This window comes from Chionomys nivalis, chromosome 22 (genome assembly GCF_950005125.1).
Source record: "Chionomys nivalis chromosome 22, mChiNiv1.1, whole genome shotgun sequence".
Lineage (NCBI taxonomy): Eukaryota > Metazoa > Chordata > Mammalia > Rodentia > Cricetidae > Chionomys > Chionomys nivalis.
In genome coordinates, this window is record NC_080107.1 from 54,340,268 (window position 1) to 54,355,429 (window position 15,162).

At 39.3% G+C, this 15,162-nt stretch overlaps 1 protein-coding gene and 1 pseudogene across 6 annotated transcripts in view; both read right to left on the reverse strand.

Annotated features, from left to right (window-relative positions):
- Positions 1-15,162, reverse strand: part of Rabgap1 (RAB GTPase activating protein 1) — a 160,115-nt gene that overhangs the window by 107,144 nt on the left and 37,809 nt on the right. For all 6 annotated transcript variants that reach the window (XM_057755734.1, XM_057755729.1, XM_057755731.1 and 3 more), the window contains 4 exons: positions 7,744-7,854; positions 6,839-6,905; positions 4,653-4,755; positions 2,208-2,377 (listed from right to left, as the gene is read on the reverse strand). In XM_057755734.1, coding sequence (XP_057611717.1) covers positions 2,208-2,377; positions 4,653-4,755; positions 6,839-6,905; positions 7,744-7,854 — 451 coding nt within the window. The remainder of the gene's footprint in view (positions 1-2,207; positions 2,378-4,652; positions 4,756-6,838; positions 6,906-7,743; positions 7,855-15,162) is intronic.
- Positions 5,096-6,464, reverse strand: LOC130864784 (nucleoporin Nup37-like; annotated as a pseudogene).

A 15,162-nucleotide genomic window follows, 5' to 3' on the forward strand; every position in this document is an offset into this window, starting at 1 on the left:
AGTCCTGGGAGTCAACCCAGTCCCAGAATGCTGGCGGATCAGGATTGAGCCAGCTACCAGACCCAGAGTCAGCAATCTCCACCAGAAGAGGTCCAACTCCAAGCCAGGGACTTCTGCAGGACAGGTTCCAGACCAGGATTTATAGAAACAGATCAAAGCCAGCAACCTAGGCCAAAATAGGCCTGAGACAGCAAACTCCAAGATAGCACAGAGCTATCTACAGAAACAGGAGTAACCAACTGGGTAACTAGAACTGTGACAATGACTGTACCACGAGGAACAACCATCTGAGCTTTGGATTCACTGACACCTAGAAGATTATTCAACAGAATCTCAGACAGCCCCAACCACACCTATCAGAGGAAAAGAGGAGGGGAGGAAGTGTAAATTTTTTAATGGAAAGAAATAATTAATTAATTTTTAAAAAAAGTCAACAAAATAGACAAACCTTTATCCAAACTGACCAAGAGGCAGAGAGAGAATATACAAATTAACACAATCAGAAATAAAAAGGGGGACATAGCAATAGACACGGAGGAAATACTAAGGATCATCAGATCATATTTTGAAAATCTGTACTCCACAAAATTCAAAAACTTAAAAGAAATGGATAACTTTCTGGATAAATATCACTTACCAAAATTAAATCAAGACCAGATAAGCAAATTAAACAGACCTATAACTGCTGAAGAAATAGAAACAGTCATCAAAAGTCTCCCAACCAAAAAAAGACCAGGACCAGATGGTTTCAGCTCAGAATTCTACAAGACTTTCAAAGAACTAATACCAATACTCCTCAAATTGAAACAATAGAAACAGAAGGATCACTGCCAAACTCTTTTTATGAGGCTATAATTACCTTGACACCCAAACCAAAGAAAGACATTATTAAGAAAGAGAATTAATTACAGGCCAATCTCACTCATGAACATTGATGCTCAATTGTGCCACAAGGACATGTGCTCAACTATGTTCATAGCAGCTTTGTTTGTCATAGCCAGAACCTAGAAACAACCTAAATGCCCCTCGATCAAAGAATGGATAAGGAAAATGTGGTACATTTACACAATGGAGTACTACACAGCAGAAAAAAATAACAATAGCTTGAATTTTGCAGGAAAATAGATGGAGCTAGAAAACATTATTTTGAGCGAGGTAACCCAGACACAGAAAGATAATTATCACATGTACTCACTCATAGGTGGTTTTTAAACATAAAGCAAAGAAAGCCAGCCTACAAACCACAATCCCAGAGAAAGTTGACAACAATGAGGACACTAAGAGAGACATACATAGATCTAATCTACATTTGAAGTAGAAAAAGACAAGATCTCCTGAGTAAATTGGGAGCATGGAGACCTTGGGGGAGGGGAGAGGCAGGGAGAGGAGCAGAGAAAAATGTAGAGCTCAATAAATATTAATTAAAAAAAATAAGGACTAGTATGTGGGGGAAAACTGAGAGCCAAGGAAGGCTAAAGAACACACCATATTTCAGTCACTGCCATCACAGGTAAGATAAGTAACTGACTCCTGTCACAGTTTACTACCATCTAAGAAAAAAGTAAGAAGGAAAATGACCTTTTTCAGAAACACACAATAGAATCTGTTAAATACATAGCAGCACTGTTAAATAATTAACATGACTATGATACAGACAAACAAAGGGAGATGTTACTCATCATCCCTTCAGGGTCATTCAGTGATTTCTGAAGGAGTTGTAGCACATAATGCTCAAGTGTGTCAAAGAAAATCTGCTCAAAAGAGAACAAACTCTCAGAAGAAATTAAAAACAAATAAAACAAAAGAAAAACACACCATAAGAATCAGCTGGACATTCCAGAAATGAAAAATGTAAGCAGAGAACTAAAAAAAAAAAAAAAATCCTTCATCAGACACAGCAGTGGAGCTGAGGAAGATGAGAAGAACCTTACATCCAGTGAAAACACGATGCTGAAAGAGGTGGAATAAAGACAGGAGGAAAATATGCATGCAGGAAATTCTGAATTCCTTTGGATGAGGATAAATGGAACCCTGGATCTTCAGGAAAGGAAAAAAGTATTGGATTACAACAGGTGAGTAACATTATTAAATTATTTTCCTTTTTAATACATTTAAAAGGCATATGACTCTTTGAAAGATCTAATAATTAATGATTGATCAGCCTGAGGTTTGATCCTACTTTTTTATCCCCCTGGGGGACAAAGTACCTGCTTCAGTTTCAGAAAGAAGTTTTCAGTAGTGCTGCGTTTGCTGAAGGGCCAGAACAACCTTTCATTAGGCGAACAAACTCGAACTTTCGTCTCCAAGAGAAAACGAACGGGTTCCTGTACTTCTGTTATCACCAAATCCACAGCTGTTGTCATGAACAACACTTTGTCTAGACAGGGAGAGAAACCGGAAAGAGAAAAATATGGAAATACATTTGTTCATGTAATCACTGGAGAAGTAATTGATTTTAATTGTCAAGTATTCAAGATACCTTAACTATGAAAATTCTGTAAGCAGACATGGAAAATAAAATATTAGAAAAGCAGCTGAAATCTTTTTTCACACTGAGAACTCTGATCCTGGGCAGGATTCCAGAAGTAGAATTGGGTGCCGACAAGAGTCCGGCAGAAAGAAACACACAGTCAGAGCACGCCTACAAAGGGCTACACATCTCTTAAGTGTCTGCACAAACCCTGTAGATTCTCAAGTTGTCAATTTTGTTAGTACTGGCTTTTTAACCAGGCAGTGGTAGCATGCACCTTTAAACCCAGAACTCAGGAGGCATAGGCAGGCAGATCTATTTGAGTTTTAGGCTAGCCTGATCTACAAATTGAGTTCCAGACAGGCAAGGCTATTACACAAAAAACCCAGGATAGCTAAAACAATACAGTACAATAAAGAAACTTCTGGAGCTATCACCATCCCTGACTTCAAGTTCTACTATAGAGTTACAATAATTAAAAACATTTTGGTATCAGCGTAAAAACAGACACTCAGATTAATGGAATCGAATCGAAGACCCTGACATAAATTGACACACCTATGAACACATGATTTTTTAAAAAGATGCCAAAATTGTAGAATGGAGAAAAGAAAGCATCTTCAACAAATGGTGCTGGTATAAATGGATGTTGACATAAAGAAAAAGACGAATAGATTGATATCTGTCGTCCTGTACAAAACTCATGTCCAAGTCAATCAAAGACTTCAACATAAATCCAGTTACACTGAAGCTGAAAGAAGAGAAAATGGTGAACAGTCTTAAATACATTGGCACAGGAGACCACTTCCTGAATATAACACCAGTAGCACAGACACTGAGAACAACAATTAATAAACAGGACCTCCTGAAACTGAACAGCTTCTGTAAGGCAAAGGCCACTGTCAATAAGACAAAACAGCATCATACAGAATGGGAAAAGATCTTCATCAACCTCACATTTGACAGAGGGCTGATCTCCAAAATATCTAAAAAACTCAAGAAACTAGACATCAAAATACCAAATAATCCAATTTAAAAATGAAACCCAGATCTAAACAAAGAACTCTCAACAGAAGGATTTCAAATGGCTGAAATACACTTAAAGAATTGTTCAACATTCTTAGTCATCAGGGAAATAAAATCAAAACTACTGTAAGATACCATCTTATACCTGTCAGAATGGCTGAGGTAAAAATATTAATGACAGCTTATGCTGCAGAGGATGTGGAGTAACAGGAACACTCCTCCACTGCTGGTAAGAGTGCAAACTTGTACAGTCACTTTGGAAATCAATATGGCCGTTTCTCAGAAAATTGGGACTCAATCAACCTCAAGACTCAGCTATACCAATCTGGGGGATATACCCAAAGGATGCTCAATCATACCACAAGGACATGTGCTCAGCTATGTTCATAGTAACATTATTTACAATAACCAGAACCTGGACATAACCCAGACGCCCCTCAACCAAAGAATGAATAAGGAAACTGGTATATTCACACAATGGAGTATTACTCAAACTTACAGCAATCTGCCTGCTGCTACCTTTAAAGTGCTGAGATTAAAGGCATGTGCCACCACTACCCAGCTCACCTACGTAAGTGTAATGAAAAAAGGGAAGGAAAAAGAAAGAGAAAGGAAGGAAAGAAAAACAAATAACCAAAAGTGATATTGTTTTTAGGTTAAATTTAGAAAAAGACTTCAGAATTATTAAAATTGTTTCGCCAAAGTTTCCTAAAACTGTGTATGTTAAAATTTTCTATCATCAGACCAGGGGTGACGGCACACACCATTAATCCCAGCACTTGGGAGGCAAAGCAAGAGGACCTCAGTGACTTTGAGGTAAACACGGTCTACATAGTGAGTTTCACAACAGCCAAGGCTACACAGAGTCCACATCTTAAAAATTCAAAAACCCAAACAAACAAAAAATCAGTTTCACCCATGGGCTGATACTGAAGGCTCAATGGTTAAGAGTACTTGCTTCTCTTTTGGAGAAGTCAGGTTTACTTCCCACCATCCAGACAGCAGTCTATAATTATCTGTACCTAGTTTCAATAGATTTGACATCTTCTCTAACCTCTTTAAGCATCAGGTATGAATGAGTTTCATAGATAAACACGTGGCCAAAATACTCATCCATGTAAAATAAGAATAAGTAAGTCTTAAAACTCTGCACCACCTTTAGGAGTCTCTTCATTCACAGCTTGAAAATGTGGGGATTTTGGATTCCAGCTTCCAGTAATAACGTATGACTTTCCATCTGAACTTTTGCCCATAGACTCCTAAAGAAAAGAGTAAAAGTAAACCTTAACGAAAAAGTGGGCTTATCTTCATTTTGAGGCTTTTAAAAACAGGAATTCAAACTACATAATTTTGATAGGGATTGTAGTAATTTTTAAGAATTTACATATATTTGATATACAGTGTGGAAGTCTCCAAAATATATACTAAAACCATCCAGGAATCTAAAGTACTGCAAAGATTGTACATTTCAAGTTACCCAGAACAATAACTGCTCATGGTCTTTCCCACATTCCACACTGTGAGAGAGTGCTATGCTAGGCAAGAGGGAGATCCAGTATCTCAAAACCAATAAAGATGGAGTAATTTGAAACTGATTTGTCATGTATCAAAATAACCAGTGGTTGCAAAATAACTTTTATTAATTGCAGATGACCTGACTACATAGCCTAAATCCATGTGAAAAGGCTAACGGGTCAAGATATATCCCAAATTAACCAATCACTTCCTATAAAAGCTACAATTTTGAAGGTATTTATGAAGCATGACTGTTCTGACTCAAAGGACAATTATGCCACAAAAGCATAAAACTAGACTCTTCTATTTGCCTCTGTGACCATCAACTTAAAAGCTTTCTCAGGATGCTAGCACACTCATTCCAGAAGGGGGAAAATGAGTTGTTTGCCTTCCTTCCAAGTTTATCACTGCAGGTCCAGTAATTACTCACTCTTGCAATTGGCTGGCCTTCTCTGGGATGAAACAGCAAACCATTAATGAAATCTGAATGGCTCTCTAAAACCTTATATTCATTTTTATCTTGATGATCTGAAATAAATAAATCTAATTTTCATATTAGCAGTTTAAGTACAAAATTTGGTTAGTGGAAGAAATGATTCAAGTCTAGTTTCTGGACTCCTATACTAACAATTCTAACTTTAAGGTGACATAATTTATAGTGTTTGATAGTCAGTTCTTTCCATGTCATTTCTTCCTCCTGGGATATACAATATCTATAACCAAACAAGCAAAGCCACTTTGAATATATTCAATTAGATTTATTGAATTCCCAGTATCAAAGGCACCATATACAATTCCTACACAATCCATAGGGCAGGCAGTTTTTCTTGTGGCATCCATCATCCATCAAAACTCAAAAGACAATAAAATGGCCTTCTATTGAACAGTATTGTGAAACAGAGAAGGCACTGATACAGCCTTGTGTAAAGCTGCTCAAGAATCAGAGATTTATTTAAAGGCAGAAGTACACTGAATGGTTACAGTTAAGATTAAAACACGTCAATTATTTTTATAACTGTTCCTAAAGTTATATAAGGTAAATGTATATAAATCACATCAAATGGAAAAAAAAAAAATCAAGGTAATTTACCTCTCAAAGTCCTATGTTGAATTTTCTGTCAAGAGAATGATCACCATGTAACTTTGAGTTTTCAAATGATTTTCATATAACAGCAATAACCTTAATACCTCCTACTACTTACATGGAATTTTGTTTCAGTTTTCTGTTTTGAACTTGTTTTTTTTTTTTTTGAGATAAGGTCTGACTGTGTGACTCACTGCCTCAACCTCCCAAGTGTTGAAGTTACAGGCGAATGCCACCATGCACAACTACTTCTGCTTGTGAATAAAATACACAGCAGCTTGATTCTCACATCAATCCTACCTGATAAGTACACAAAAATTATTATCAGTACTACCTAGGTCCAAACACCAAGGCTGGTTCGGCGGTCATGGCGCACAGCTTTAATCCCAGCACTTGGGAGGCAGAGGCAGGAGGTCTCTGTGAGTTCGAGGCCAGCCTCGAACAGAGGGAGTTCCAAGACTGGCTAAAAAGCTACAGAGAAACCCTGTCTGGGGGTAGGGGGGGAAACAAAAGACAAAACAAAGCAAAAGACATTAATGCTGATTTACAAGGTCAGACTTGTAAATCCTTGGAGGAGGGAGGAGAGGAAATTCCCTTATCCTTGTGTATTGCTTTGTAGCCTAAATGAACACTTATATAAATAAGTTTTGAGTCCAGTGTGATAAAGTAAAGCAATATATTAATGAAATAGAAATAGTTTATAATCTTCTAATAAGAACCAACCACAACCAAAAGAACCTTACCAGGTCCAACAAATGCATATCACTATTTCGGACATCTTTTCCTGGGCTAAGGAGAAGACCAAAGCACCTGGAAAAAAAAAAAACAATTAATTTTCTTATGTGTGGAAAAGGAGCATTCTAATAAATCAGTATTGTCACAATCATAATCTTTACCTGCGTTAAGCAAACTTTGTCTTTTACTACCGTAATGGTCTGTCCTGTCCCTATAAGAGACAAGTGCCACCCATTCCCTCCCCTGTCCACCAAGGTAAGGGGATCTTCCTTCCACTTTCAGCCTGAGCTCCTTCCTTTCCCTCTCTCTCCTGAAGAGGTAGCTTCTCTTCTCCTCTACTTGCCTCCCCTCCTCTCCCTCTCTCTACTCTTCCCCTTCTCCTTTTCATAACCCACTAAATAAATATCTAACCCCACGCTGCATGGCGCGCCCTGTTTCTGTCTCTCACCAGCCGCTCCTCGTGTAACCAGCTGACCTGCCTAAGTTGGCCACTGCTGCCACTCAGGGACCTGAAGCACTGTATTTTTACCATAACAATCACCACATACTGGAGATTAGCACTATTAACTGAAGATTTATGAGTGATTTCAGAGTAATGAAACATTAGAGTAAATAAAAAAGAATTACCAAGAGCCAGGTAGGATGGCACACACCTTTAAATTCAGCACTCAGGAGGCAGAGGCAGGTGGATCTCTGAGTTCGAGGCCAGCCTGGTCTACAGAGCTAGTTACAGGACAGCCAGAGCTACACAGAGAAACCCTCTCTTGAAAAAAACAAAAAACCAAACAACAGAAAAGTATTACCAAGGAGTGAAAATATTTTGAGAGTGAGTTTTTAATACAGTGCATGACTATTCTACTAGACAGATAAAACCCAAAACTCATATTTAAGATAAACATAGAGAAATGTTTACCTTTCAATGGCAAGTTCTTTGTTAGCTGTTTGCTGCACACAGATGACGATCTTCTTATCAATTCCCTGTCGAAGTTTAAAGCATTGCCTGTCCTTGTCTTTGGGAACAGCACTGCAAGACCAATACATTTCATTAATGTCAGTTTTCTTGACAGACACCTTAACAATTCTTTTAAAGTCTCAGATTTTTGATTGTTTTCTGTCTGGTTTACAAGTAGTAGCAAAAAAGAAAATAGAACTGAGTATGAATAACAAGAAGGAAAAAAGGGTAACCAATTTATTTATTGCCTAACCATGACAAATTACTGTCTTAAGGTATTGATAACCTTATGAAATAAAAACTATTGCTGTTATTATTATGGGTAGCCAATAAATGCCAGCTTAATAAAGTTTAAAAGTCTTAAAATGCCTCTTTACCAAAACCATTGCCTAATCTCCCATATACTCTCTAGCTGCACTGATCTCAAAGGTGATGCAGCAGTGGCAATTAGCTTTTATGCAGCAGCTCTAAACTATCTTATTGCTTTAAAATACTAATTTAATGGCAACAGAACTTGGTAGATAAAATACATGAGTAGGTTGAAAACTGGCAGGTATTCATCACATAAATACTACTTTGGAATATATCTACATTTTTGCATTTGTTAATCCATATTTTGCAACACTTTCATTACAAACAAAAAATTCCAGCAGAGTTTAGAAATGACAAACATGTTCTTTTTTCCCTTATCTTTGTCCTCTGTTCTGCCAATACATTAAACAGGAGTAAGAGACACCAGACATTCCCATAAACACTGGACAGGAAGAAAAAACAGACCAGCTACACCAGGATGTGACCAGCACCCAGCTTTCTCAGGTTCCCTCCCTCAAATACAACGTACACAAAAAAGCAGGAAGCAGTCTTGATAATCCACTGCCCCAATTCCTTTAATCTGAGGTGCCTAACCTCCTGCCTTTTTATTATAAAAAAGAGATGGGAATGTAATGATCTGTTCTGTCTCTTTAAGAGACAAGCCCTGCCCACTCCCTCCCCCGTCTGCTGAGTCATGCAGATCTTCCTTCCTGCAGCCTGAGTTCCTTTCTTTTCCGTCTCCCTCTCAAAGAACAGCTTCTTCCTCTCCCCACTTCTCTCACTCTCTGTGTTCTTCTCCCCTTCCCCCTCTTCCCTTCCATAACCCACTAAATAAATATCCAACCTCACTCTGTATGGCACGTCTATTCATGTCTCTGTCTCTCCCTTCCTGCCCAGGACAAGCCATGATGGAGGAAGGTCATTGGTTAATTAATAAAGAAACTGCTTGGCCTCAAGGGTTAGAACATAGGTGGGTGGAGTAAACAGAACAGAATGCTGGGAGGAAGAGGAAGTGAGCTCAGATGCCATTTCCTCTCCTCTCTTGGGCAGACGCGATGAAGCAAGCCGCCAGGTCAGACATGCTGAATCTTTCCCGGTAAGACTGGTGCTACACAGATTATTAGAGATGGGTTGATTGGGATATGAGAATTAGCCAGTAAGGGCTAGAGCTAAAGGGCCAAGCAGTGTTTAAAAGAATACAGTTTGTGTGTTGTTATTTCGGGGCATAAGCTAGCCAGGCGGCCGGGAGCTGGGTGGCAGGAACGCAGCTGCAGCTCTCACCACAGCCACCTTCGAAGACCTGCAGCGTGGTCTCGTGGCATGCCCATCTGTCTCTCTCGCTGCCTGCTGCCACATGGCCCACTGCCTCCACTCAGGGACCTGCACCAGTCCTTCCCTAGGACTGGCTGCTCTTGGGATCCGCTGCCCACTGCACCTCTAGAGGACCTGCAGTGTTTTTGCTTCAGCAGCCACCGAAGATCCTGCAGCATTTTTTATTTAAACATTACAGACAGACCTTAATTTCAACTGTCCTTATGAACCTTAGCCTACTGTGGTCTACTAAGGATGGTTAAATGTAAACAAATACGCTTTCAGCAACTTGTAACACTAACAGGCTGAGTAAGATACAGCTTAGCAGTAGAGTGCTTGCCTAATATGCCCTGGGTTCAATTTTCAGTGCCACAGAACAACATGACTCAGTATATACAGAGTGTCTTCCAGGCCATGGCCTCAAAGGATGCATTGTAGGAAGCAGATGGAGAGTAAATACCGGGGGCCAAATTACATTTCTTGACCTATGACTACATTACTCAAACAAGGACCTTTACATTTAATTCCCACTGTACACCTTATGAGCTAAGATCACGCCTTAGTCTTGGGAGGCCAAGGCACAATTTCAACTGAGTTGCTCAGAAGGTTAAATGAGATCAAATCAATCAATCAGTCAACCAAGCAACTGAGCACCCAGCCAGCCAGACAACCAACCAATCATTTTGAAAGTTTCTCAGGGGTAAATTTTCCTGAACTGTTTTGTATTACAATGTAATACATATTATTTTTTTAATAAAATTTGACACCAGATGACGTGAAAAGTTCAGAGACAGCAGTTTAAGAAAAAACAGTCAACTGTTGTGCTTTTCACTTAACAAATTATTAGAAATCATATATGTTCCTCATAATTTGATTCTACCAATTTTATGAGGTACCATAGAAGAGACTTGTACATACAATTATTAATTATGATCACTCATTTTATGATATGAGCTATATGAAAAAAACTCAGTCATCTTGCAACCATAACTTCAGAATCTAATTCTGGCTACTGCATTTCACGAATAAGGCAACTGCAGACAGGAGAGGTAAAGGAACTTCCAAATGGCCACACTGGTGAAATATCAGCAACTAAACCCAAGTTTTGATGTTTGTTTCTGGGTCCTTCCTATTACTCAAAAAATATATATATTTTAAAACCAAACTAGCCAGGTATGGTGGCTCACACCTGTCATCTCAGTCCCTAGGAGGCTGCCCTGGTACTTTCTCTGTAGATTAGGATGTCAGGCTGGCCTTAAACTCAGAGGCCCACCTGCCTCTGCCTCCCAAATCCTGGAATTGGCATGCACCACCACACCCAGTTTACATTGTGAGTTGTAAGCCAGCCTGGCATCCTAGTGAGGACCATTTATCTCAAAGGATAAATGAATGAATGAATGAATGAAATTAAATAATGAAAAGAACATAAACTTAAATTATCTTTAACTCATATTTCTCCTTCTAATAAGGTTAGATAAACTTTAGTGCTAAAACTGGATGTCAAAAATCTGAAGTTCTTTAAAACAAACCATATTTTAAACAAAGACAAATTGTGCTAAATAGTTTTGTCAACTTGGTACAAGCTAAAGTCATCTGGAAGGAACCTCAAATAAGAGGGGCTGGAGAGATGGCTCAGGGGGTAAGAGCATTGCCTGCTCTTCGAAAGGTCCTGGGTTCAATTCCCACCAACCACATGGTGGCTCACACCATCTGTAATGAGGTCTGGTGCCCTCTTCTGGCCTGCAGGCATACACACATCCAGTGATGGAGGAAGGTCATTGGTTAAAAAATAAAGAAACTGCTTGGCCCTCATAGGTTAGAACATAGGTGGGTGGAGTAAACAGAACAGAATGCTGGGAGGAAGAGGAAGTGAGCTCAGACTCGATAGCTCTCCTCTCTGGGGCAGATGCGATGAAGCTCCGACCTAGGATGGACGTAGGCTAGAATCTTCCCGGTAAGTGCACCTTGGGGTGCTACACACATTATTAGAAATGGGCTAGTCCAGGTGCGAGAGTTAGCCGAGAAGAGGCTAGATATAATGGGCCAAGCAGTGTTTAAAAGAATACAGTTTGTGTGTTGTTATTTCGGGGCATAAGCTAGCCAGGCGACCAGGAGTTGGGACGGCAGGAACACAGCCCACAGCTCCTACTAAAGAATGGCGCCCACGTGGACAACTGCATCCACAGAAAGCCTGAGAAATCTTGGGAAAGAACAGAGGAAAGCATGTTTTCTTGGTAGCAGCAATTTCTCGGTTCTGCTCTGCTTGCTGGAGGCAAGCAAGTGCTCTCATCTAAGAGAGGCTTCCTGACTGAGCTTTAGCTGCAAAAACTTGCAGCTCTCTTAAGAGGTCCTGCCACGAAACACTCAATCGGTGTTGATGAAAAGTTGAACGCATGCTTTTCGGTTTTCAGCTGTAGCAGGAAAAAAGCTGCGCCATTTAAAAATACCAGCTTTGTAGGCCATCCTTCCAGGACAAACTCTGACTGTTTGAGGTAGGAGGTCAGCTACAGAGAGAGCATTTGAGTGTTGTAGCTTGTTTGCTGGCAAGGACCTTGAAACGCCACAGAGTTGTGGTGATAAACATGGCTACAGCCGGTACCTCAGCCATGAGGCTGGAAAGCTAAGGAATGGGCTGGATCCAGCCATCAAAGCCACAGCTTTAAACCTACCCATATTGCTCAGTAATTTCAAGGCTTGTGTGGTCAGAAAAAGAGATATATACAGTAAAAGATTCAAAGTCAAAGAAAATGTTTAAATGATTTACAGTGTGTTAAAAATATATGCAAGCTAAAAGTTAAAGTACTTAAAAGTAAAAAAAAAAAAAAGGAAGAAAGAGTAGTTGGGTGTGGTGGGTGTGGTAATACACACCTTTAATCCCAACACTTGGGTGGCAGAGGGAGATTGACCTCTGTGACTTCAAGGTGTGGTAGCATATGCCTTTAATCCCAGTGCCTAAAAGGCAGAGACAAACAGATCTCTGTGAGTTCAAGGTGTAGTAGCATACACCTTTAATCCCAATGCCTGGGAGGCAGAGACAGGTGGATCTCTGAGAGGTCAAGGACAGCCTGGTCTACAGAGTTATTCCAGGTTAAAGATACAGAGAACCTGTCTCAAAAAGCAAAAAATAAAAGTAAAAATAAACAAAATAGAGGTTAAAATAAAGCTGTACAAAGATGGAAAATACACAGAGAATCTTGATACTGTATGCTATTATGCTCTGTTTGAATGCTGAGGAAGGAGCAACAGATGCTAAAAGATATTTGTTTATAAATGCTACTGAACTAATCCAACACAGATATTTTAAAAATACCTTGACTTCAGAATTTGGATCTAAGGATATGATACTTTGGAAAAAGAGATTCTTCTTTTGTTTTCACAGACGATGACACCCTGCGGATTGCTTCCATCCCAATATGGTATGATAGACCACGCCCTCCTGAAAGGTTGCTGTGAACACCTTCAAAAAATTACTTCACAGCCGGGCGGTGGTGGCGCACGCCTTTAATCCCAGCACTTGGGACGCAGAGGCAGGCGGATCTCTGTGAGTTCGAGACCAGCCTGGTCTACAGAGCTAGTTCCAGGACAGACTCCAAAGCCACAGAGAAACCCTGTCTCGAAAATCCAGAAAAAAAAAAAAAAAGAAAAAAAACTACTTCACTCAATTGATGACTGAGATGAACCTAGCACACAGGTTATACCCTGAAATATCTAATTAACAGCGCCCACATTCAGCAGGAAGCAGTTTGGAGAGAAATAACTACGTCCATATTCCCAAATATTGTTTATAAATGTTCTTTTACATTTAAAGGGGGATATGATATAGGTATGAATAATTTGCATTGATATGGATTTTGCTTTAGTGATTTAAATTTAAGGTCAATTTTGTTATATGTATATGTATTTCTGATATTAAGGTATTGTGATTGTGTACCTCATGTAAAAATGTTATGTATATAAGTTGTTAATGAATAGTTATCTATAATAGTCAAGTTTGTAGTCATGTTAGATTTTCTAGATGTACATAGATATATTTTAGATAGACATTCTTCATATCTTTCAAAGACTACGGAATATGCTATTTAAAGTTTTAATAACTTAGGGTTTTTCATGACAATGAGACACTCTGCTCCTGGCAGCACCAATCTACTTCAAGAAGATGGGCATCGAAGAGGATCCTTATGGAGTTTGATAGCCATTTGGGCAAGAAACTGCTCTTGCCTGGACTGTTGCATAAACTGGACACAAAGAACCCGCAGAGAGAGGACTGCTGAACTTGCCTAAAGGTGAGATGATCTTTTGGGGTTCCTGATTCATGAAAGAGTCTGCGAGTCATTCCGCAGGACACAGCAGAAAGTAACTAAACTGTCTTTAAAATTTCCTGCTTCATGGAAATGTCTGCTGGATACTATGGACTGTAGGCTAAAGATGGATGCCCTAATGGTACAGAGAAACTTTGGGTGACTGTCAAGGCAGTGAGATGTCTCTGTCATTTCTAGAGTTTGAAAGTTGCTTATTTCTTGTTTGCTTAGGTAATATTGTATCTTTCGGGAGTCTTTGATGGAGTTGAAGAATAGTTATAGTTATAGTTTTCCTTAGTTATGATAAAGATAAAATAGATGTAAATATTGTAATTTTTACTTGATAACTGTTTTGTTATGTGTAATTTTGCTATGTTAAAGTTAAAGCCTTCCTTTTTTTTTTTTGTTTAAACAGAAAAAGGGGAAATGATGGAGGAAGGTCATTGGTTAAAAAATAAAGAAACTGCTTGGCCCTCATAGGTTAGAACATAGGTGGGTGGAGTAAACAGAACAGAATGCTGGGAGGAAGAGGAAGTGAGCTCAGACTCGATAGCTCTCCTCTCTGGGGCAGATGCGATGAAGCTCCGACCCAGGATGGACATAGGCTAGAATCTTCCCGGTAAGTGCACCTTGGGGTGCTACACACATTATTAGAAATGGGCTAGTCCAGGTGCGAGAGTTAGCCGAGAAGAGGCTAGATATAATGGGCCAAGCAGTGTTTAAAAGAATACAGTTTGTGTGTTGTTATTTCAGGGCATAAGCTAGCCAGGCGACCAGGAGCTGGGGCGGCAGGAGCACAGCCCGCAGCTCCTACTACAAGACAGAATGTTATATACGTAATAAATAAATATTTAAAAAAAAAAAAAGAAAATGCCTCCATAAGGTTTGGCTGTAGTCAAGCTTGTAGGACATTTCCTTAATATCTTAGTGACATTTTCTTAGTGACTGGGGTGGTGGTGGAGGAGACAGCCCAGTCCATTGTGGGTTGAGCCATCCCTGGTCTGGTGATCCAGGTTTTCATAAGAAAGCAGACTGAGTAAGCCATGGGGAGCAAGCCAGTAAGCAGCATTCCTTCATGGCCTCTGGACTAGCTCCTGACTCTAAGTTCCTATCCTATTTGAATTCATGTTCTCTGGCTTCCTTCAATGATAAACTGTGATTTAGCATAAGCTAAATAAATCCTTTTCTCTCCAGGTTGCTTTGGTCATCACAGCAATAGTAAACCTAAGACACAAATTTAGCTATAAATGTAGTCTATTTAACTTAGGCCATAATTCAGTCAGCTAGAGCCATTTTGACTAAAATAATAAAGTAACAGGTACTCTATAAGATGAATTCAACACTTTAAAATTCTTTAAACACTGACACTATAAATCTATCTTCCCCACTTTTATTGCTGTCATTGACTTACTCCTTGTAGGAAAAAACATTTTAAGTATGAAAAGTATTTAATCTGACC